A 23018-nucleotide genomic window follows, 5' to 3' on the forward strand; every position below is an offset into this window, starting at 1 on the left:
GTGAAAGATACAGGAACTGCTTTCGGGAGGTCTCTGCAGCAAGGAGAGTGAAATTCCAAAGTAGATGGAAGCTTACAGTTCCATAAGGGGTTAATGAAAGGGAAACTGCTCTCGGGAATCAATTGCGCTAATCTGTGATTCTAGGGGGAAAAAGCCAAGTCCATAGGCATAAAAAACCCCCAAACTACTGTCCAGAAGCGTCTTTCCGTAAACCACCAGGTAAAAGTTTCTAACAACAACTTTTCACTCTTCCGGGATCAGCAGCGTCTGCAGCTCTGCCCAGCGCGGCAGAAAACGCCCAAGCGGCACACAAAGAGGCGGATTGCCTACACACAATGCGGAAACCGAGTGCGCTGCTTCCGTGTAGATGCCGAAGGCACCGGTAAGAGTTTCTTCTAGCGCACACACACGCTTCTTCTTCAGCTTGTAGCCAAGTAAACCGGAGCCCCGGTTTACCTCGGCTCTCCAGACAAACGTCAGAAATCCACGAGCTCCAGGGAGCAAGGAGCCAAACAAAAGAAAGGAAATCGAGGCTGAGTAACGTAAAAAAGGGGAGAGAGGGGGGGGGCAAGAAAACGAAGCTCTACAAAAACGGGATACAATCAACCAGGGAACACGAGCCCGTGAACCCCAGACAAAGCTATAGCTCAGGAACAACAACCCAGCACCTGGAACCCAAAATTAAAGATACCAAGCACTGAATCAAAGGAGGGCGGTGCTTATATTCCCTCAATGCTGATCATGTGATGGTGGAGCATGGCCATGGAAGACAGACAGGCCCTGGTTCCTAACAGTATCCCCCCCCCAAAGGCCCTCCCTACCGGACGGGGTTTAGAGGGATGCTGTCTATGGAACGCTCGAACCAGCCGAGGAGCGTGTACGCTACCAGCTGGTTCCCAAGTCCGATCCTCAGGTGTATATCCCTTCCAATCCACCAGGTAGAAGAGACGACCTCTCCTACGCCTGGAATCCAAAATAGCCTGAACCTCGAACTCCTCTTCCCCATCGACTAACAAAGGAGGGGGTGGTGGCAGAACCTGTGTAGATGGAACATAGGGCTTCAACAGTGATGTATGAAACACAGGATGAACCTTGTATTCATTGGGCAAAACTAACTTCATGGCCACAGGATTAATCACTTGCTGTATGGCGAATGGTCCCACAAACCGAGGCTGCAGTTTACGAGAGCCCTGCAACCTAAGATTGCGCGAAGCTAGCCACACCTGATCCCCTACCTTATATGAAGGAGCGGGGACTCTGTGTTTGTCTGCCTGAACCTTCATAGACTCTTTGGAGGCCTGTAACTGTTCTCGTGCTCTATCCCATATCCCACCCAGGGACCTACATACATCGTCTATGGCTGGCACACGCCCCGTAGGCTGGATGGCTAACGCCCTGGGGTGATAACCCAATGAACAGAAAAAAGGAGTCATACCTAAAGCGGAATGCAAGCTGTTATTATACGCAAACTCCGCAATGGGAAGAGCCACCCTCCAATCACAAGACAAGGACGTCACCAGACACCTCAAGTATTGCTCCATGGTCTGGTTCGTCCGTTCAGTCTGACCGTCTGATTGCGGATGGTAGGCTGATGACAACCTTATCTCTATCTTCAATACCGAACACAATTCCGTCCAGAAATGAGACACAAACTGTGCTCCCCTGTCTGACACAATCGCAGAGGGTAACCCATGGAGTCTAACTACTGAAGACATAAAGACTAATGCCATCTCCCTCGCAGTAGGCACCTTGGGTAATGGAATAAAATGTGCCATCTTTGTGAACAGATCAACCACCACCATTATAGCGGTATGTCCTGACACCAGAGGTAAATCCGTCACAAAATCCATACTAACAGTATGCCAAGGAGCAGGAGGGACCTCTAAGGGCTGCAACAGACCAGATGGCTTGGTGTGGGACGGTTTATTAATGGCACACACCGGACACGCTGCCACATAACCCTGGATATCCCTGATCAGTGAATCCCACCAAAACCATCGCAGACACATCTCCCTCGTCTTTTGTATCCCTGGATGTGCTACCAATGAAGAGGAATGACACCACTCCAATACCTTCTGTCTGAGGGAGGGGGGAACAAACAGACGGTCCCCATGGTACAATAGCCCGTCCTGCATCAATACCTGTGGCACCGCCATCCAAGGGGCCAAATCCAGTTGTTGGAGGTGCCGTTTGATTAGAGTGGGAAAATCCTCGACTTGCGTCACCCCTACAATCCTCTCAGCACTGATCATGGGTCTATCCTCCTTCACTCTGCTCTCATCCCTCCACTCCACATGGATCCTGGAAAGGGCATCAGATTTTATCTGCTGTGCGGCGGGTCGGTAAGTAATGACAAAGTCATACTCGTTAAAAAACAAGACCCACCGCATCTGTCGAGGTGTTAACGCACGAGCAGAGCGAAATAATTCTAAGTTCTTGTGATCCGTATAAATAGTGATCGTATGTCTAGCGCCCCAAAGATAATGGCGCCACTCCTCGAACGATAATTTCACTGCCAGCAGCTCCCTCTCTGCCACAGTATAATTGCGCTCCGCAGGCAGCAAAGTCTTAGAAAAGAAGGCAATAGGATGCATCTGACCTGATTCAGCATCCCTCTGGGACAATACCCCTCCTACCGCACACAAGGAAGCGTCCGTTTCCACAAAAAACGGTAAAGCAGTATCGGGATGCACCAATACAGGGGCTGACGTGAAGGACCTCAACAACAAACGGAAAGCATTCTGGACTTCAGAGGACCAGTCAAAGGAAACCCCCTTCCTCAATAATCGGGTCATAGGAGACACGATGTCAGAAAAATTGGGGATAAAGCGCCGATAAAAATTGGCAAACCCCAAAAGGGCCTGGATCTGTTTGACCGTGGTTGGGGTAGGCCAGGTGATAATAGCCTCTATTTTCCTGGGGTCCATTCGGATACCCTCTGCTGTGATGATAAACCCCAGGAATTCCACCTTTGGGTACTGAACTGGCACTTCTCTAGTTTGGCGTACAAATGGTTGTTCTGCAACTTCTGCAATACTTCCGCTACATGGTCGTGGTGTTCCGCCCTTGTCTCCGAGAAAATCAAGATGTCATCCAAATAGACTATGACACTTCGGTCCAGATGTTCCCGGAGAACCTCATTGATAAAGTATTGGAATGCCGCCGGTGCATTACATAAACCGAACGGCATCACACAATACTCGAATAGGCCAAATTTGGTCTTAAACGCCGTCTTCCACTCATCCCCGGGCCGCACTCGGATGAGATGGTAAGCACCCCGCAAGTCCAGTTTCGTAAATATGGTTGCTTTGCGTAGTTGGTCTAACAGCACAGGGATGAGTGGAAGAGGGTACCTATTCTTTACAGTAGCCTTATTCAAGGCCCTGTAGTCTACACATGCCCTCAAGGTCCCTTCCTTCTTCGGGATGAAGAAGATCGCCGATGACACAGGCGAACAAGAAGGACGAATAAAACCCATCCTCAACATCTCGTCCAGATACTCTTTGAGATGCACTTCTTCAGGTTCCGAGAGGGCATAAATGCGACAAGACGGTAAAGGAATACCTGGTATTAAATCAATTTTACAGTCGAACGACCTGTGCGGAGGGAGTCCCTGCACCTGGGTCTTGTCAAAGACCTCCTGAAAGGCAGAATACTGTACAGGGACAGTCATCCCTTCTACTCCAGCACAAGACAAAGGAGAGACCTGTTCACTAGCCTCCTTATAACAATGTGTAAGACAATATGTGGAATCTAGGGTAACCAAACGTTGCACCCAATCTATCCTCGGGTTGTGTCCCTGAAGCCATGGGACTCCCAACACCACACCAAAGGAAGGGGCGTCTATTAGGTCAAACACCACCAACTCCGAGTGTCCGTTCTCACACAATAACGTAAGGGGTTCAGTTTGACGTGTGATAGAGCCTGAAGTCAATTCCGTCCCATCAATAGCCCTTACCGGCTCTGGCTGTTGTTTGTACTGACATGGAATCCCCAATGTATCCGCTAATGATATGTCGATAAAATTCCCAGTGGCCCCGGAATCCAACAGTACTGACACGGATACACGGCTCCTTCCAGCCCACAATAAATGTGCAGGGATCATAAAATGCCTAGGAATCTGGTCTATCGCCCCCAGTACATCGTAGGTCCCCACTGCTCCTCTCCTCACGTCTGAACCCCGGTTCCCTTGTACACATGCTATCTTTTTACTGAAGGCTAGACCTGAAGGTTTAACTGGACACTCACGGGCAAAGTGGCCGCCTTGTCCACAGTACAGACATAAATTCAACTCTCTCCTTCGTCTCTTCTCTTCCATGGTTAACGGACCTCTCACTCCGCCTATCTCCATGGGTTCAGGGGCAAGTTTTTGTTCACCAGGTGGCCTCATTTCTGGTTTAGGATAATTCCATCTAGGCATCTGACCTCGACTACGGTCACCCCGCCTCTCAGACAACCTATGATTTAACTTCACCACCAGATCTATAAAGGCGGCACAGTCGTCTGGGGGATCAACCACCTGCGACACCACGTCCTTTAATTCGTCACACAAACCCTGATAGAACAAGGATGTCCGTTTGTCTATTGGCCAGTGTGTCTCTGACACCAATCTATTAAATGTCGATATATATGTTAGCAAATCCTGTCTGCCCTGTCGCAACTTTAGGAGCTCTGCGTCACTTGCCTGCATAAACGCATGTTTAGCAAAGAGGCCTCTCATTAGTTCCTTAAATGTCCGATAATCATGTATAACCGGATCATCGTTATCCACAAGAGGGGTAGCCCACTGAGCGGCTGTGCCAGCCAAATACGAGATGGTGAACGCCACTTTTGCCGTGTCATCCGGAAAAGCAGTCGGCCTGCACATAAAATGCAATTGACATTGCGTCATAAAGGTCCCAAACTTATTACTATCTCCCATGAATCTCTCAGGGGGGGCCAAAGGGACAGGGACAGGAGTTGTGACAGTTACCGCTACGGGAGCACCCCCATCCGCTCTCTGACCTGTCCCACCTCCGTATTGAAAAGTGGCTGGCTGTATGACAGGGCCATGTCCCCTTTCTCTTAGCTGTTCTCTGGCTCTCACTGCTCCCAGCTCCTGTTTTAGTCCTGCATTCTCCTGCTGTAGGTCTTGCACCTGAGTCTGCAAGGCAGCAACAGCCCCTATTATATCCTGAAAAGTAGGAACCCGTTCGGCTCCCTCCGTAGGACCACCCAATTCCTCCTCCATACCTCGTCCAGGCAGTGTATTATATTCGTGGGCTTGGTATTCTGTTGGTTTCCACTGGCCCAGACACTGCAGGAACGACGTATGCCCAACCCACTACCCCGACTCTAATGCGACTCATGAAATATAACACCATAAGAAGACACTCGAGTCTAGGATAGGGGGCCGGAAAGGAAATCAAAGGGAAGGGACGTAAAAATGCTTCACCCCAAGCTGGACTGGACTACGATATCCAACCTCCACCTCCACGCCTCTGTATCTAGAAATACAAGATACACAGAATCAGTATCTCTCCTATTTCCCTCTGTACCCTCCCTTTCCACCCTGTCTCATAACCACACTCCACCATACACAACCCACAATCTCCTTACTTGTGAAAGATACAGGAACTGCTTTCGGGAGGTCTCTGCAGCAAGGAGAGTGAAATTCCAAAGTAGATGGAAGCTTACAGTTCCAGAAGGGGTTAATGAAAGGGAAACTGCTCTCGGGAATCAATTGCGCTAATCTGTGATTCTAGGGGGAAAAAGCCAAGTCCATAGGCATAAAAAACCCCCAAACTACTGTCCAGAAGCGTCTTTCCTTAAACCACCAGGTAAAAGTTTCTAACAACAACTTTTCACTCTTCCGGGATCAGCAGCGTCTGCAGCTCTGCCCAGCGCGGCAGAAAACGCCCAAGCGGCACACAAAGAGGCGGATTGCCTACACACAATGCGGAAACCGAGTGCGCTGCTTCCGTGTAGATGCCGAAGGCACCGGTAAGAGTTTCTTCTAGCGCGCACACAGGCTTCTTCTTCAGCTTGTAGCCCAGTAAACCGGAGCCCCGGTTTACCTCGGCTCTCCAGACAAACGTCAGAAATCCACGAGCTCCAGGGAGCAAGGAGCCAAACAAAAGAAAGGAAATCGAGGCTGAGTAACGTAAAAAAGGGGAGAGAGGGGGGGGGGGCAAGAAAACGAAGCTCTACAAAAACGGGATACAATCAACCAGGGAACACGAGCCCGTGAACCCCAGACAAAGCTATAGCTCAGGAACAACAACCCAGCACCTGGAACCCAAAATTAAAGATACCAAGCACTGAATCAAAGGAGGGCGGTGCTTATATTCCCTCAATGCTGATCATGTGATGGTGGAGCATGGCCATGGAAGACAGACTGGCCCTGGTTCCTAACACTGGCTGATTGATCCTTCAGATTCCTGCCCCATAAGTGCCAGTTGAAATGCATTTTGCTTTATAAATTTGTAAGAGTTCTCTTACCGGTATCCCACCTAGTTTTCTTGCAAAGTTTAATACTGCTCCGGTGGCCCTGGAGAAGGCTAATTTCCTAGCAGTCACCGCTGCCTGCTATTTTCCCTGTCTATCAAAGTATTTTCCTAGATAGGAAAAGCTATTTGTGCTCTCGATCTTAGTCCCATCTAGGAAAATCGGGCAGGTCGTCTTCTTTGCCCTATTACCACAGCTCATGGTGAAGGTCTTAGAGATGTTCACTTTTAACCCTCTACAGGTCATGTACTTTGCAAATTTAGTGACTGCCCTCTGTAATCCTATCCTAGTCCGTGACATAATTGCGGCGTCATCCGCATATAAAAGGATTGGTACGGGAGTTCCCTTTACAGTTCCTTGATCAAAGAAAGTATTTGACCATCAATGCCAATGTCGCTAAGTATCGACCATAATTTCCCATGATCCACGCAATCCAAAGGGCAGCTTAGGTCAACAAAGGTGACAAAGAGATTTTCTTTTTTGGCCTGTGTATACTTTGCTATTAAAAGTGCTAAATTGAGCCCCTGTTCAATTGTACCTCTTCCTGCCCGGAACCCATATTGGAAGTTGGAAATTACCTCGTTGTCCTCCGTCCATTCCTGTAATCTTTTTAAAAATATTCGACCTGCCACCTTCATTAGCGCATCTAGTAGTGATATCGGTCGGTAGCAGGTGGGGTTATTCCTGTCCCCTTTTTTAAAAATCGGAATCACGATAGCATCTGACCAGGTTTTAATGAATCCAAGCTTATTTGAGCAATTTAATACGTTAGTTAACAATGGAGCCCATAAATTGATTTCGGCTTAATAAACATAAACCGACACACCGTCCGGGCCTGCTGCTTTGCCTGAGATGCTTTCCTTGAGTGCCCTTATAACCTCATTGCACTCAAATGTGATACCCAGAGGGAATACGTCAGGTAGGATGTCACCATTAGGTCTAGCAATGTTATTATTAGTTATATTTGCATTGTCATCTAGATTGACTAGAGGTCTTCTGTGTACCAACTGGCCTGCTTGTTTGAGCTACTATGCTTGTTGCGTTTGATGGATGCAAGGGAGTCTGTGCAGTTCTTGGTCCAAATATTGAAGTTGTTGATGTCCTTGCCCAGGTTGTCTTCAGGGCTAGACTGATGCATGCTGAGGTTACTGAGACAGTCTGCTTCTGTGATTTTGTCGCAGCTATTGCTTGGAATGCTGTGCCTGGTAGGGGTATTGATCTTAGGTGTGTTGATTTGGAAGTGGATGATGGAGTGGTTGGTCCATGTGAGTGGTGTGGTGGTGTTGTATTTGATGCTGTCGCCTGTGGTGAAGATGAGATCCAGTGTGTGCCCTGTGGTGTGTTGCTGGTTCTGAGATATGCTGAGTGAGACCAATGTTCCTCAAGCTTTTGAGGAGTGCTGTGGAGCATGGGTTGTTTCGGTCTTCCAGGTAAAATTTGCTGTCACCAATGACAATCTAGGCTCTGGAGTCGATGGTGAGTTGAGTGATGATGTTGGTAAAAGTGTTTTGTGGTCTAGGTGATTGGTGTGCGTTGTTCCATTTAGGGTTTTCAGAGATTTGTAGCATGAAATGCAGGTGTTTCATGAAGGGGGTGGCATTCTCTCTGGACATTGTGCATTTTATGGATTCCTGGTAGCTGATAGTGAGTCATCCTCCTAGCTAGTGAAGGTGGTCCTGTCATGCGATCTCGTAGCCCACTGGGATTACCAGTGAGCGGTTGATCCAGGTCTCCGTGATGCAGAGAATGTAAAGAGTGTAGCTGCTCAGCAGGTAGGTTATATGTTTGCTGAGTGATTGTGTGTTCAGAAGCATGCATGCGGGTGGGTGTTGACACACAGGTTTGTTATGGTGTAAGGTGGGGACAAATTCACAGATGAAGGAGCCATACAGAATCTTTCTCTTGTCTTGCTATATATGATCCTCAGTCAAAGTCAAAGGGCTGCTCTGGGTAAATGATTTCTGTTTGCCAGAAATTATGAGACAGGTGCAAGTCTTTTTGTAACCTTGTAAAATCTTACTTTTTGGATCAAACTGTGGATCAATGTAATTCAAAGAAAACATCAAGAGGACTTTCGGAACCAAACTTTTGAGGCAGTCTTTTACTTTCTTGGCGTCACCATTATCACATTGTTGTGTCAAATAAGAGACAATTTAAGGTGAATCTAGTTGTAAAAAAAAGTCACGTTTATTCACATTTATATGAAGTCCTAATGACCTGTATGCAAGAGAAACATACAATGTGCAAAAGTATGAGAGAATTCCAAATTTTCATGGGCATGTGAGGAAAGGGGAGAGTTTGCCATGGGAAGAAAATATTTCACTTTCTTTTAGATGAAACATCATCAATTTCCTAACCCAACATATTTAGATTTTCAATAAAGCAACAATATTTCACATGTAGAAATCGAGAAAACAGATGTAATTGTATGTGTCTTTCATAAAAACGTCACACCAATGCCCTGGTATGCCATGACCCAGTAGAATTCTTCAAACATTTTTCATGGTCTTTCTGGATAATGTCCATGAGGTTTGCAGCAAGAGTTGCACAATTTGTACTATATGTGCTTCTTTGCATTTATACAGGTTCAGTAAGAAATGGCATGGGCATAAACCAGTGCACGGTTCATGCAATAGTATTAAGCAATGATTTCGACTAATTCTGGTAAAATGCCAATAAGACTGTACTACCCATGTGCCTCACTCTTGTAAAAATGAATCTTCACAGAATCATGGATCACTATTGCAAAAGATAGCCTTTATCTGAGTTTCCAGAAGGGAAACTAGGTTATTTTGCATCACTAGTAATTAGCAACAAATATATAAATTTTATAGGAAGTGCTAGGTGTGTGCCATGGTATTGCAATGTTTAACAAGCCAATGAATATAGGTTTCTGCCAGCTCAACACATACTCAACAAATTATTACAATAAAAAATCCTGTTCTTACTCCCTCACAACCAAGCCCAAAAAAATACATATAAAAGGATGTGAGTGTATCTCTCAAAGCAGAGGCACTTGCTTTCCTCAAGTTGCATTCCCTTTGCCATTCCACTTCATAGCCACCAACATGTCCCAACAATCGACCAGTGGGAGGCATGGAAACAGCGGCAGAGTCAGCTTCAGCTCTCACTCTGTCTCTCGTGGAACAGGAGGGGGTTCTAGACACAGTGGTGCTATCAGCTTTGGAAGCAGAAGTCACCACAATCTAGGGACTGGCAAAAGAATGTCCACCAGTGGCAGTAGCAGCAGTTACATGGGTGGCTATAAGTCTGGTGGCTTAGCTGGAAGTATCTTTGGTAGTGGCACAGGCGGTGGAACTTCTGGTAGGTTTGGTGGTGGAGCTGGTGGTGGGTTTGGGGGAGGATCTGGATTTCCAACTTGCCCACCAGGTGGCATCCAGGAAGTTACCATCAATGAAAATCTCTTGGCCCCACTCAACTTGGAGTTTGATTCAAATATCCAAAGTGTACGAACACAGGAGAGGGAACAGATCAAGACGCTCAACAATAAATTTGCCACCTTCATTGATAAGGTAAGTCCTTGGTCTTCATACCTTGATATTCAGTTTTATTATCATGTATAGAGGAACAACTATCGAATAATTGAATAATTGGTTATGTATTATTCGGGAGAATAATTTTCATCGACATACTAAAATTAATACAAACTGCGATAAATAGGCCTGTTTCTACCTCCCACACTTTATTCAATTTGCTGTTACATTGAATAGCAAGCAAGGCCAATAAATGTCTTTTAGAGCTGCTAAAAACTCAGAAACGAAAATGATTGATAGAAAAGCACCGAACTGGACATCTTAAAAGGATTTTGAAACTTCTCGGGTAATTTATTAGGGCTTTCTTGTTTACAAAGTTATCCTTCTTAAGAATGTAGTCCATTATTCATTTTTGTTCATTTGCAGCACAGTGTTCACTGTTTAATGTATAATTTTGATTTTTAATGACACATCTGATGTTGCAAAGAAAAATTGTGTTGTATACGCTAATTTTTTAGAATCTTGCTCATTTACTAGTAATTGACATATTTTTTACTGGATAAAAGGACAATTGTACAGGTTTAATTGAACTGTACGTTAAAGTATTGATTGATACTGATATATACGCATTATACATCCATTCCATCAAAATTCGGATCTTAAAAACAAAACTGTCACTGATTAAAAGTGAAAATAATTCCAACTTTATCAAAGATGTCACAGTTGTTTTTCAATATGAAATAATACACAAATTTTCAACAACAGTTTTTGTAATCTTTCAAGCTTTCACAATATATTTTGAAATACAATGAATAATTTTCATTCTCCAGTACTTTCACACAATAGCAATACCTATTTACTAGTTCTAATATCATATTTCAATATTAGTTGAGTGGTTTCTCCCATCTTTTTAGCAAATTAGAGAGGAAATGTAAGGCCGAAATGCAGCTCATTCTAAATGCCTGCAAAGTGACAAGCACAAAAATGATTACATTATTCAATTTAGTTAACAGCGTAACATCTTGAGGGCATGATCCCCAGGCAAAACTTCATGTAGAGAGATGCCGGTTAAAGGCAGAACATTAGATTACCATAATATTCCTGGATTCAAGGTTTTTTTTAATACGGAGAAATGCAGGGCCAAAAGATCTATCAAGAATTCAGTTAAATCATTGATGAATTATGTATTCCTAATACCTGCTTTTGATCAATCCTGATGTTGTATGGACTCATGAGTACAAATCTAACGAATCCATTGAAAGATCTATACCTATCATTGCTCACAGGAAGAAACCCAGAGAAGGGTTGCCATATGATCTGCCATTAGGCCATCTAGGCGATCTAGTAAAATTGCTTGAAAAACTATAGAGAACTAATTGTCCACTCTTAGGTGCATATTAGAACTTGTGATTGCAGAATCATCATCAGCAACATTGATATAGTACAATTCTATCCTAAATTACTTCATTGGCGTAGACTTTGGTGACATGCAGATTTTCCTCAACAATTCTCTCTATACTTTAGTAAAAGCATTTAATTTTTTGAACTAGAACTTACCTGCCATTTTTTTCTCTAGACCTAATGAGGAAGATATGGGTCTTGTGGATATTATCTCATTATGATCTACTATAAATATATATATATATATATATATATATATATATATATATATATATATATATATATATATATATATATATCCGGAAAACTGCTCTAGGAAACCGCTTCCCACGTGGAACTCCAGCAGAAAACAAGCAGACACGAACCCAGGTTCTGTGCAAAAAATCTATGTGCGTTTATTTGTTGACGGCCATAACGCGTTTCACCACCGGAGTGGCTTGATCACATGACAACGCTAACATTTTAGTGGACCACTTAAAAGGCTGCAACTATAGCACGTGACTGTGAGGTAGGTGATAGAAATAAAAGAAATCTTTTTTTTGTTTTGTTTTTGTCGTTCCTGAATTACAAAGAAAATGCATTGTAAGTACTGCGAATGATATCATGTTTTGTGAAAAATAATGGATATTAAAGGCAATTGAACAGGGGAAACATGGCATTCAAAATGACAGTATAAATACTTATATTCACAAAGGGCCAAAAAGTTTGAAACCAATAATCATGAAATATATACATATGCAGCTATAAATGTAGCATATGTAGGTGTGACCTAGCATATAAAAATATTATACTTGCATACAAAAATATATGATATCTACGTTAAAATCAATTCATATATATACACTTGTATGAAAATAAACCAATTAATGCTTTGAAAAGGTATTCATTTCATATATATATATATATATATATGTGTGTGTGTGGAGTTGTGGAGGATATTTCACTTTTCAGTATTTGTGGCTGAGACAACTCTTTTTTTTGCAAAAGGGTCACCGTTTCTAAATTATGACTGTTCAATAAAAAAGGATCTCTTCAGGTCCCACCGCTAAGGTCTGTGACTTTGGTGTTTCCACCTCTAGTTTGCTCTTCACTAGCCTTGAAATGCAAATAAAAGCCTAGGCAAATCATTGTTTCCTTGCCAGCAACGCCCTATCATCCATAGATAGAAAATACATCATAAAGTTATTTTTTTTTCGATTGGGCCATCTCCTTCGTACGTAGCTAAGCACAGAGCCATATGATTAAATAAATAGATTAAATTGAAGTGGGACAAATAAACAACCATGGTGAGCACCCCCACTAATGGATAAGTGTTGTTGTCATACAGCATCACATTGAAATTACTCGGGTATACTACAGGCATTCCTTCTATTAGCCCTTTGAGTACAGTACAATGTTTGAAGCATATTAACAAGTGTGAAAGGCTAAGAACCCCCTCTCCCGGCCTCACTTTCGGAGGAACATATTTCTTGAAAAAATAAAACTGATATAATCCCTGTTCAACAGTGCCTAGTTTGTGGTGAAAGCAGGCCAGCTAGGTTTCTGTGGTTCTATTAGTAATCAAGTAGTCCTGTAATCTAGAGGCAAATATTTTCCTAAAGAATTTCCTTGTCCCATTGAACAATAAGATAGGACAGTAGTTAACCAAGTCCATAGGATTATCCTTCTTAAATATGGGCACAACAGATTCATCTGTCCTGGGTGACAATACTAGACTCGATTCCAGGATGTTATTGAAGAGTGTTGTTAACAATACAAACCAGGTATCCAATTAAGATGCAATGAAATCTTTTGTCACAAATTTAGGTCCAGTAGGCTTTACCTTTCTTTAGTCTTCAATAGTCTCCTCAACCTCCTCTAATAAAATGGAAGCAAGATGAAATCTAGGTGGTGTCACTGTGCTACTTATTAGTTATTACCCTGCCCACAATCACCTAGTGCTACATTACCATGCAAATTTGAAGCATTATACTGCAACACTAAAATGGCATTCTGGTATGTTTTCACTTTCTGTTGTCCCTGATCTCGTCATTAACACCGTTCGCGTAGAGAAAGTGATCTGAAAGCAGTTTCACTTCTTTACATCATTCTTTGTTGGTTAATTTATATACTCGCTGGGTTTCAGGTACGATTTCTGGAGCAACAAAACCAGGTTCTGGAGACCAAGTGGCAGCTTTTGCAGGAGCAGGAGAAGAAAAAGGGGCCTGGAAAGGGCCTTGATTCCTTCTTCGAAAAATACATCAGCATCATGAAGAACCAACTGGAGTCTGCGAACAATGACAAAGGTCGCCTCAGCGAAGAATTGAAGAACCTGGAGAATCTTGTTGAAGAGTTCAAGAAAAAGTAAGAGAAACTCTGGCATACTGCACAAACCTAGCATACTACCAAAACAACAAAGGAGCAGGCACAGAAATAAACCACTAGAAAGGTGCTGTTTTCCGTTAGGATGGCTAACGATTATAACCCGCGACTCTCTGGCCTAGTGCAGGTTCGCACACTATTACAAAATGTTTACAAATTGTGCACAAATAATTTATAGTAGATCAATAATTGCCTGTAGTTGAAGGAATAGCACGCTATTTAATAGATTTCAGGAGGATAACTTAGCTTGAGCAAATGACATGGCTCTATAACATTTACCATAAAGGATCCTAAATCTGACCTTGATTCGAATTCATTACGATCAGTGCCATTTCACATTTGCATTTTGGATGAGGCATTTCTTCTAGCTTCTACTGGGGTTGCTCTGCCACCAACTTCAAGCACAGCTTGCCCACCTTTCCGGATGGCGTTGACGTTGTCCGTCCTGCGCTTCAGGTGCCTTTGATCTTGTGTAGAGGCTGTGCTTAGAAAAACAAACCATTACATAGATCTCTCTTGCTTTTGACAGATACGAAGAGGCAATCAACAAGCGCACAAATGCCGAGAATGAGTTTGTGGTGCTTAAGAAGGTGAGTGAAGCCGCTTTTAATCCGCGAGATGATGAAAACAATGGCAAGGACAACCATTTAAAGGTTTTAGAAACGCTCTGTGTAAACCGTTTTAAAAGAGTTTGCTCCAAAACCCTTTTATCGTTCAGATGCATGGAACTTGTATGAGGGAGTAAGTTGACAACATGTAACGTATCCCTGGATGGCGATCGATTGAATCAGATAAAATTCAAGCAGACCTGTGTGATCCTGAGAAAAGTAACCCGCAAATAACTGCGGGGCGCTTATTAGTCGCTCCAACATGAAGGGAGGTGGCCACTTTGTTAGCATGGATACTTCCTCAGCAACTCCACTGCCCTCTAGGGACCTTTCTCGTCGTCCTTCACACATGACCTGGAAGTGGTGATCAGAAGGGGACAGTATATAAATCTGTGCCACCATGGGTACGTCCTCTTTGTTTCATGGTTGCCCCATGGATGGTGGCGCACCAGGCCGATGAAGGAATCCAAGTATGCAAGTCTGAAATGATGGGGGTGGGGAGGGACATATGGCATAGCTGAATATTCATCCTGGAGCATCAGGATGACTTTCTCCATGCTTTTCCAGGCTCAGGCTTTCTAGTCCTACCTCAGAGGTGCCCACGTTTTTATGATTTCACGGGGTGTGAACAGTTCTGGTCGTGAGTGCCCTGAAGAAAGATGGCGTGTTGAATAGTTGCCGGGGCCTACTTGGAAATCCCACTGAAGTTATCCCTGACTCTTACGTGTCACGTTAACCCTATGACTGTATTTGGGTAGATCAATGACATTGCACCAGGGTGCGCTCTAAGCTTTAGTGGTCCACAGATTCTTCTTCTTGCTGTTGCTGGTAATGTTTCGATGATCACCTGCTTCCTTTTAACAGGATGTAGATGCTGCCTACTTGAAGAAAGTGGAATTGCAGTCCAGGGTTGAAGCACTAACTGACGAGGTCAACTTCCTGACAAAAATGTATGATGAAGTAAGTTACTTAGCACTGTTATCCCCAGTCAAAGCACCACTTGATTAATACATGAGGCAATTGTATATGTAGGGACAGTAGGCAATGGCACACAAATGATGCAGGGTTGGACTGGAAAGTAAAACTAGCCCTGGCCAACATGTTCAAAGCAGCTCTAGAATGCAGGACGGCAAGACTAGAATGTGGCCTCAGAGGCATAATTGAGTCACGGTAGCCCATCCTGCTTTCAAATTCTGCAGTTCTCTGTGCAAATGCCAGAACAGCAGAGCTAGCAGAATGGCCACCTAGCCTGACATTTACCAGTGCATGACACTTTAACTTATTGTGAGTGGAAGGCAAATGTAGAAATACATGCAGGGTGCAGTGACTTGTCATGATATGGAGAAAGCAGTAGCACACATGATCAGATGATCCTTTGTACGCATAGGTCACAAGAGGCTGTAAGGGAAACTCCATAGGTGAGCCCGTGAGGATGGGACAGAGAATGCATTAAGACATACTTCGGTTAACATATTGTGATAGGCAGTAGACAGACCATACCTCATTGGCTTTGGCTGGGTCTGGTCAAATGTTTTTTTATTACATTAATGAGATCTAAAATTGTTACCACTTGGGGCTATCTCTTATTGATATGTATGGGCCCAGCTTCTTGCTGGGATAAAAGGTTACACAACATTGGCACTCATTAACACACCATTTGCTTTTTCATTGAAGTTGATATCGAAAATTGGACTGCCGTAAATATCCTTCCATTGAATAAACTAATATTGTCCAAATGCAGTGGTCGTGTCCATGACAATGTCTTCCTGACCACTAGTTTAATGCTGTGTTTGCAAGCGGTGCTGATAGCATGGCACCCACTGCACATCCCTTTCTCTGTTGAAAACAACAATGCAGCTCTTAAGAAGCCATACCCTAAACACACAAGAGAGATCCCCCAGGTGGAAAGATGTTCAGCCGCCTGGATTCCGTTTTATTAGAGATTTGTTGTACATTTGATCCAAATTTGTTTGGCCTGTGTTTTTCAGGAGATCAACCAGCTGCACTCCCAAATCTCAGAAACCTCGGTTATTCTGTCCATGGACAACAACCGTACCCTCAACTTTGACAGTATCATCACCGAGGTGGAGAATGAGTACAAGGAGATTGCAAAGAAGAGCCGGGCTGAGTCAGAATCTTTTTACCAGCAAAAGGTGAGCACCAGCTGTTATTGAGAGAAATGAAATGGCACCGCTGCAGGAGCACATGCTGTGCACTATAAAGGATTCTATCATTATTTGTAACCTTCAGGGACCATTATGGAATTCTGCTTTAGCAACCAAATAGTAATACAATAGAGCTTAAATCACATAGCAAAATTGATGAGGCACAATCTAAACAACAGTGGTAAATGCACTCAACCGATCGCTCCATACACTATCTCATCAATCGTTTATAAATCATCCCAAAATAGTTATTTTGTGACACATAATGTCCAAATTGTTTTCAAAAAGGTAATCCCTCTGCTGCCGTGAGGTTCTATATGCCGATGCTTAGCTACATGTCCTAATAGGTGAGGCCGGGGCAGTTTCATTGTGCGCATCATTACGACCACTGGTTTTTGTGACCCATTATCGATATTGTTGGGATGAAAGAGGAGTCGTAGATCTTTCAGTCTCTCACGAGAGTTGCCTTGTCGGTATGACCACCAAGAACCACTTCAGTCTCCTACATCGAACACTGGTCGTTGATCATCATTAGCTCCTCAGTCCCCCAAAAATCTTCTTCTGACTGATTAGTGATTCCCATCCTCAGCAGTCACTCTGACTTTTTCCCCCAATGGGTCATCACTTATGAAGTCACCTCATGACAGCAGAGTGAGATCTGGCTCCACAGTTTCTTCTTCCGTCTGGCTGACCCTCATTGTCTGCCTTCATATTAACCGCCTTTCCTGTTTTGGCGCAGCAATGAAAGTGTTTTCTGTGTGGACCAAACTGCCCTTTCTTATATCTTTCATAAGTCCTTTTTGTGTCAAGGTAAAATTATTTAATGGAGTTTCTTAGCCAAAGCCTGTAGAACCAGCATAAGGTGTGCACTTCCTTCCAATGACACTAAAAAAGGACAGTGTTCCCAGAGAGTGTTTCCGGAGGGTGCTCGCTCCTTATATTGTGTGTCATCCTCATTGCAAACAATAGCCAAGAGATTCCTGCTCATTGTGAAGGAACCACTGCACACCTCGACCCTAACACACACGTTTTACTTTCAGTTTGAAGAGCTACAGAAGACAGCGGGTTCACACGGCAACAATCTGCGCAGCACGAAGACCGAGATTACTGACCTCAACCGCCAGATACAAAGGCTGAAGGCAGAGTACGAAGCTGCGAAGAAACAGGTACAGTGTGAAATATATGTCAACAGAGCTCAGAAGGAGTTCCAGGTGAACAAAGCCACAGTAATGTTCTAAGTAGTAATACTAGCTATGACTAACGCGTAGCAGGCATGAACATCCACGTTGTGCAGGAAACAAACAAAGCCGGTAAAGAAATAAATACCATATAAAAACAGTTATGAAATATACCTCTGCAATAAAATTTTAAAATTATAGTTATTGCTACAGTTGAACTCGTTTTATGGGCTCATTTCAGTTTGTTGTTTCTGAGGTGAGGTGCTTAAGATCAGAGGTGGCAATTAAAGTTTCCAGCACATACAATTGAACTTTTTTGAGACAATAGGAAATTGGTAAAAATGACTGCTTTAATTAAGAAAGAGCTCATTCATTTGTTTCCAAAGGTTGCCAATTTGCAGACAGCTATCAAAGAGGCAGAATCACATGGGGAGTCCGCCATCGACGATGCCAAAAGAAAGCTGGCTGACATTGAGGCTGCCCTACAGAAGGCCAAGGAGGACATGGCACGCCAGCTGCTTGAGCACCAGAATCTGATGAATGCTAAGCTGGGCCTGGACATTGAGATTCTCACCTACAGGAAGATTCTTGAAGGAGAAGAGGGCAGGTGGGTGCTAAATTGGATGTACGCTATTAAAGACCACTTTGATAGATAGGGGTATATATATCTATGGAGGCCCATGAGTGACCTCTGCTGCAGACCATATAGAGTGAAGGCCAATGGAGGCGCTATATTTGAGGATAGAGAAAGCTCGTTTTGGGTCAACGTGCGTTCATCTGGTGACAAGGGGTTGGCTTAGTAGAACGTAGGAGATGAGCCTCAACTGAAATTAAAAAGAATATATATATGCTTTTTGCTGGAATCCAGATATCAAAACATTTAGAGATCAGAGCAAAAGTATTAAAAGGCCCCTCCCCTTCTCAGATGAAGACAGAAGACCGAGCTTGGGTGAAGTGTAGAAGCAATATTTACCTGTAGGTCCGGTAGAGAGGCTAGAGTAGTGAGAGAGAGTGAGACAGAAGGAGCAAGGGAGAAACAGAGTAAGCGAGTAAGCGAGAGCAAAGATGAAGACTATGGGGCAAGCACAGCTGTTGGCTGATTTACTGAGTTCAGAGACCAGCCTTGAACTGCAGGTGCAAATTACATGGAAACGAAAGAGGGAAAGCTTAGCTGCAGGGGAGATAGTTTTTCCATTGATGACCATTAATTGTGCTCGGTTTGTTAACATATCCCCTCTAAGATTTGTGTTACCGTAGGGATTCTGGGGCTACATTTGGCACATGTAGTTTAACATTCCATCCCTAGATGAATAGCATTTTTCTTTAAAAGAAATATATATTTTTTGTGTGTGACTGTGCAGAGTAGGTACTGCAAAAAATGAATAACTGTAGAATGCAGAGCGGGCATGACACTTATATTTCCCCTTTGTGAGTAGCCTCCAGGCAGAAAGCAGTGGTTAAAAAAGAGGTAGCTTCTGTCTGCAAAAATGTTTGAGGGACTTTGTAAGTGGTAGGAGGCCATCCGGTTTCCACTGGTTATCTAAACCCTAGCATATATATGACTTGAAGATCATCTTTCTATTGTTCTCTTCTCTTTCAACGATGCTGGTCAACCTTCCTTGCCTTACGCATTTGTTTCACATCAATTGATGAGCTTGGACTATGTGGCGTTTTGTAGTGTCCTGTGCAATTTCTGTCTTCATGATTCCAATGCACTGGTCACATAGCATGGACGTCCTTACAATGAGCTTGTCATTCCGTGATTGACAAGTCTAACCTTGTGTCTCCTTTACAGGATCTCAGGAGACTCGGCCACCCCGGTTAGCGTCTGTAAGTTTCTATAGTATTTAATTTTGGGAGGGAATATGGGTTTCTGTAATTTTTTAGTCAATTAAATGATGCTGATGTCTGTCTATGATTTCTTCGCAGCTGTGGTCAGCAGCTCAGGAGGCGGCTCTGGAGGCTCCATGGGTGGAAGCTACGGAGGCAGTGTTAGCGGAGGCACTGGAGGTGGCTTCGGATACGGCGTAGGTGGGATCTCAGGAGGAAGCATTAGCGGAGGTTCTGGCTATGGAGGAGGTAGTGGCGGAATGGGCTTCAGCAGCGGAAGCGGGCGCAGTGGTGGCTCTACAGTTGTGAAGAAGACCTCATACTCCATGCAGTCTTCTAGCGGACGGCGATACTAAATGACCGACTCTTCCTCTGCACTGATGGCTTACCCTGAAGAAAGATCTGAACCGCTAATAATCAGCAACCAAACTGGACCTTTATAAAAATGAGCATTGTTGTTCTGCCCGCGCAAGGAGTCTCATGCTTTTCCCAATCCAAAGGCAATCCAAAACTGTGCTCTTATTCCCCAAGACAGAGTCCTAACATCAAAACACAAATTCTTTGAAAAGTCTAGAGTGTTCACCTACATATAAAACTAAATTACTGAGTTTTCACGTGTGTTTTCTGAGGGTAGTGAGGGCCTATATACAGCATTCCAGGCTCAGATCACGATTTCCATAACAAGTATCTGTGCTGAGCAGCACTTTTCACACACTGGTCTAAGCTCCAGTTGACACCCCAGTTCGTACCATTGACATTAAAACTAGTTACGAGTAGCATAAAAAATATCTTGGCCTGTTTTGAATGGTATAAAATGGCAGCGAATGAAACTGCTCTAAGTTTAGGTCACAGTCCTTTATACGTTGATCATTGACTACCTGAATAAAGAAAGCTGTTACCTTTGCTTTAGGTCAAGCATTTTGTGTGCCTTATCTGAAAAATTATAAAATTCTTCCCTTACATAGTAGGCATCATTTTCACAAAATACATGAGTATTATATGAAACACAATTTGCTGATCTTCAGTATAAATTTTGTACATAAAAGAGTAACTCGTGCAAAAATTACACGAGATACTGACACGAGGTTGGTTTGGGCACAAAATGTCTACAACTGTTCTTCAGTTCTCAGGATCATTTTTCTGCTTGAATCAGTCTCCCATGCGTACATATTGCATGTAAAAGGTTGACCAGGAGAAAAAAATTACATAAAATACACAAAAACCAACAATCAGTTATTATGAGAGATTTCACGTGCATAACACAAATGTTGCCCCTGTTTACTTATAGTAGCTCACTCCTTTTCCTCCAAGTACATCTTGGGCTTACAACCATGAATTTTGTTTTTAATAAACCTTCTGTGGAAGTCCCTGTAGATTAGTACCACACTAATTGAGCAGATGTGTTCACAACAAGGCCCACTAAAAAGAATAGAGGGAGGAAGTAGGAAGTAACAGGCTTGGTGCTAGGATAGGGGTAACCCTACTAATGGCTATCTTGCATCCCTTTATAACAGAGAATGCTGCATTTCTCTCACCTTCCTCAGTTCCAAGGCTGAGAACCCCAACAACAGCTTTTGATTGCAAACTCTCTATACATATACTAGAAAGAGTTTAAGCATAGTCAGACTGGGACTGGTCTTTGACATAGGCTGGTTACCACATAGTGAAGAGCCAAAGGGAAGTCATTCTATTGCTTCTCAGTCTGGTAGATGGTTCACAGCTCGTGGTGCAACTTTTCCAAAGCAGGTATCCTGTAGTCTCTCACGTGGACTTCCAGCCATTCCTTTTGATTAAGATAAGTCATGTTTTCTGCAACTGCTTTACTGCATTTTCACTGCATCTTTGCACTTCAACATGGTTGTTCTTCATTTTTGTGTTGAATAAAGGCTGTTTTCATCGCTTTTCTTGGTCTTATTCATACTGTGTGAGAGAGTTACATGGCAAGGAGAGTTCTATGAACAGAATGAAATACATCTTTAATGGTAAAGTTCACTGGGCCACTTGCTGGGCCCTAGTATTAGCTCAACACGGGTGATGAAGGCAGGGGGACAGTGTTTTTGAATCTCTGAAATATATATGTATACGCATCCCTATTCGGACCATAACCCTCTGCAAATATGACTAGGATGGGGGATGCTAAGAGCCCCAGCTCCACATGGCAACTACATCCAGCAATGCTGGAAGACCAAGGGTCAGATTTACGAGGAAGTGCTGCAGCATGGTATAGAAAGCCCTTTGGCTACTCGCGCTGCTTCACTTCCAAAGCACAGGAATGTGACATATTTACAAGGATATGTCACATTCCTGTGCTCTCCCATGCGCTGGTGCACAAACAGCTACCATGCACCAGTGCAGGCACCCTTGCACCATTATGCAAGGATGCCAGCATGGAGAGATTCTTTTAGTGCAGGAAGGGGCCCCTTCCTGCACAAAAACAATCACTGCAGGCATTTTCCTCTTTCAATGCGTGCTGTGGAATGCAGCACGCATTGACAGAGGAAAAAACAAGGAGAAATGAAAACATTTCTCCTCGTTGCACCTCGCTACGCCACCCAAAGGGTGGTGTAGCATTCAGACGCATTTCGCGATTTACGATTCCTCGTAAATCTGGAAATATGTCTTTTTCCATGGGTGCTGCGAGGGAACACCCACAACAACACCCATAGAACGACCCTTTCACACAAAGTGCTGCGTGTAAAGGGGCCATATTTACAAAGTCATGAAAAGCCACGCAGGGTGGCTTTTCCTGTCCTTGTAAATATGGAGCATGAAAATACGCCACCAGTATGCCACAAAATGGGACTTACTGGTTGCGCAGGGAGCTTGTAAATCTGTCCCCAAGTCTTTATGGAGGAGATGAGAGAGGTTCTAACGCATGATTGTGAGGGAAATTGGGGGACTGTCACTTCTAGGCAAACTGAATGGAAGGCACTCATGGTGATAATCAGAGACCATGGCATCCGGGTGGTGGTGGGGGTGCATGCTACATAAAGACCTACTGCACACAGAAACATCACTAGGGTCCCTTGAGGCAGCAGCTCACTCCAACCCTGCAGAGCAGCAAACACTGACTGAGGCCCTTGTTTGCCATCCTCATCTAATAGAACAGCTAATCTGCCTGGATTTTAGAGGTTTCAGGCAAAAATGCATGCTAATTGGGACAAGTCAGGCTGCCTACTGTTGTGGCTTTTATGCAGCACAACACCCGCAGTTCCCACCATGTTTATCAAGTACTCCCCAACTCATACACTTACTACTCAAGCAGATATACACTTACCTTTCATAGTGCACTACAGAGCACTATATGACCCTCCCCTACGAAATGGCAGATGTGTGCAGTTGAGCCACTCAGAGATGTAGGGTTACCCATCCCGGATCCCCTGGACAGAAAGGCTATAAATGCCCCTATTACCCTACAAGAAATTCGAGAGGCCATTAGAGGTGAAGCTGCACAAAAGACCCCTTGTCTTGATAGGCTGCCTATTGAATTCTATA

The 23018-nt window shown here is 43.7% G+C and overlaps 1 protein-coding gene across 1 annotated transcript; it reads left to right on the plus strand.

Moving 5' to 3' along the window:
* Positions 1–9477: 9477 nt before the first annotated feature.
* Positions 9478–20039, plus strand: LOC147748216 (keratin, type II cytoskeletal cochleal-like). Its single transcript, XM_086959139.1, has 9 exons — positions 9478–10019; positions 13507–13724; positions 14272–14332; positions 15215–15310; positions 16339–16503; positions 17556–17681; positions 18080–18300; positions 19489–19523; positions 19623–20039. The coding sequence occupies exons 1-9, from the start codon at positions 9555–9557 to the stop codon at positions 19877–19879; spliced, it is 1644 nt and encodes a 547-aa protein (XP_086815265.1). The 5' UTR covers positions 9478–9554; the 3' UTR covers positions 19880–20039.
* Positions 20040–23018: the final 2979 nt, after the last annotated feature.

The sequence above is a fragment of the Lissotriton vulgaris genome, chromosome 1_1 (assembly GCF_964263255.1).
Source record: "Lissotriton vulgaris chromosome 1_1, aLisVul1.2, whole genome shotgun sequence".
Taxonomy (NCBI): Eukaryota; Metazoa; Chordata; class Amphibia; order Caudata; family Salamandridae; genus Lissotriton; species Lissotriton vulgaris.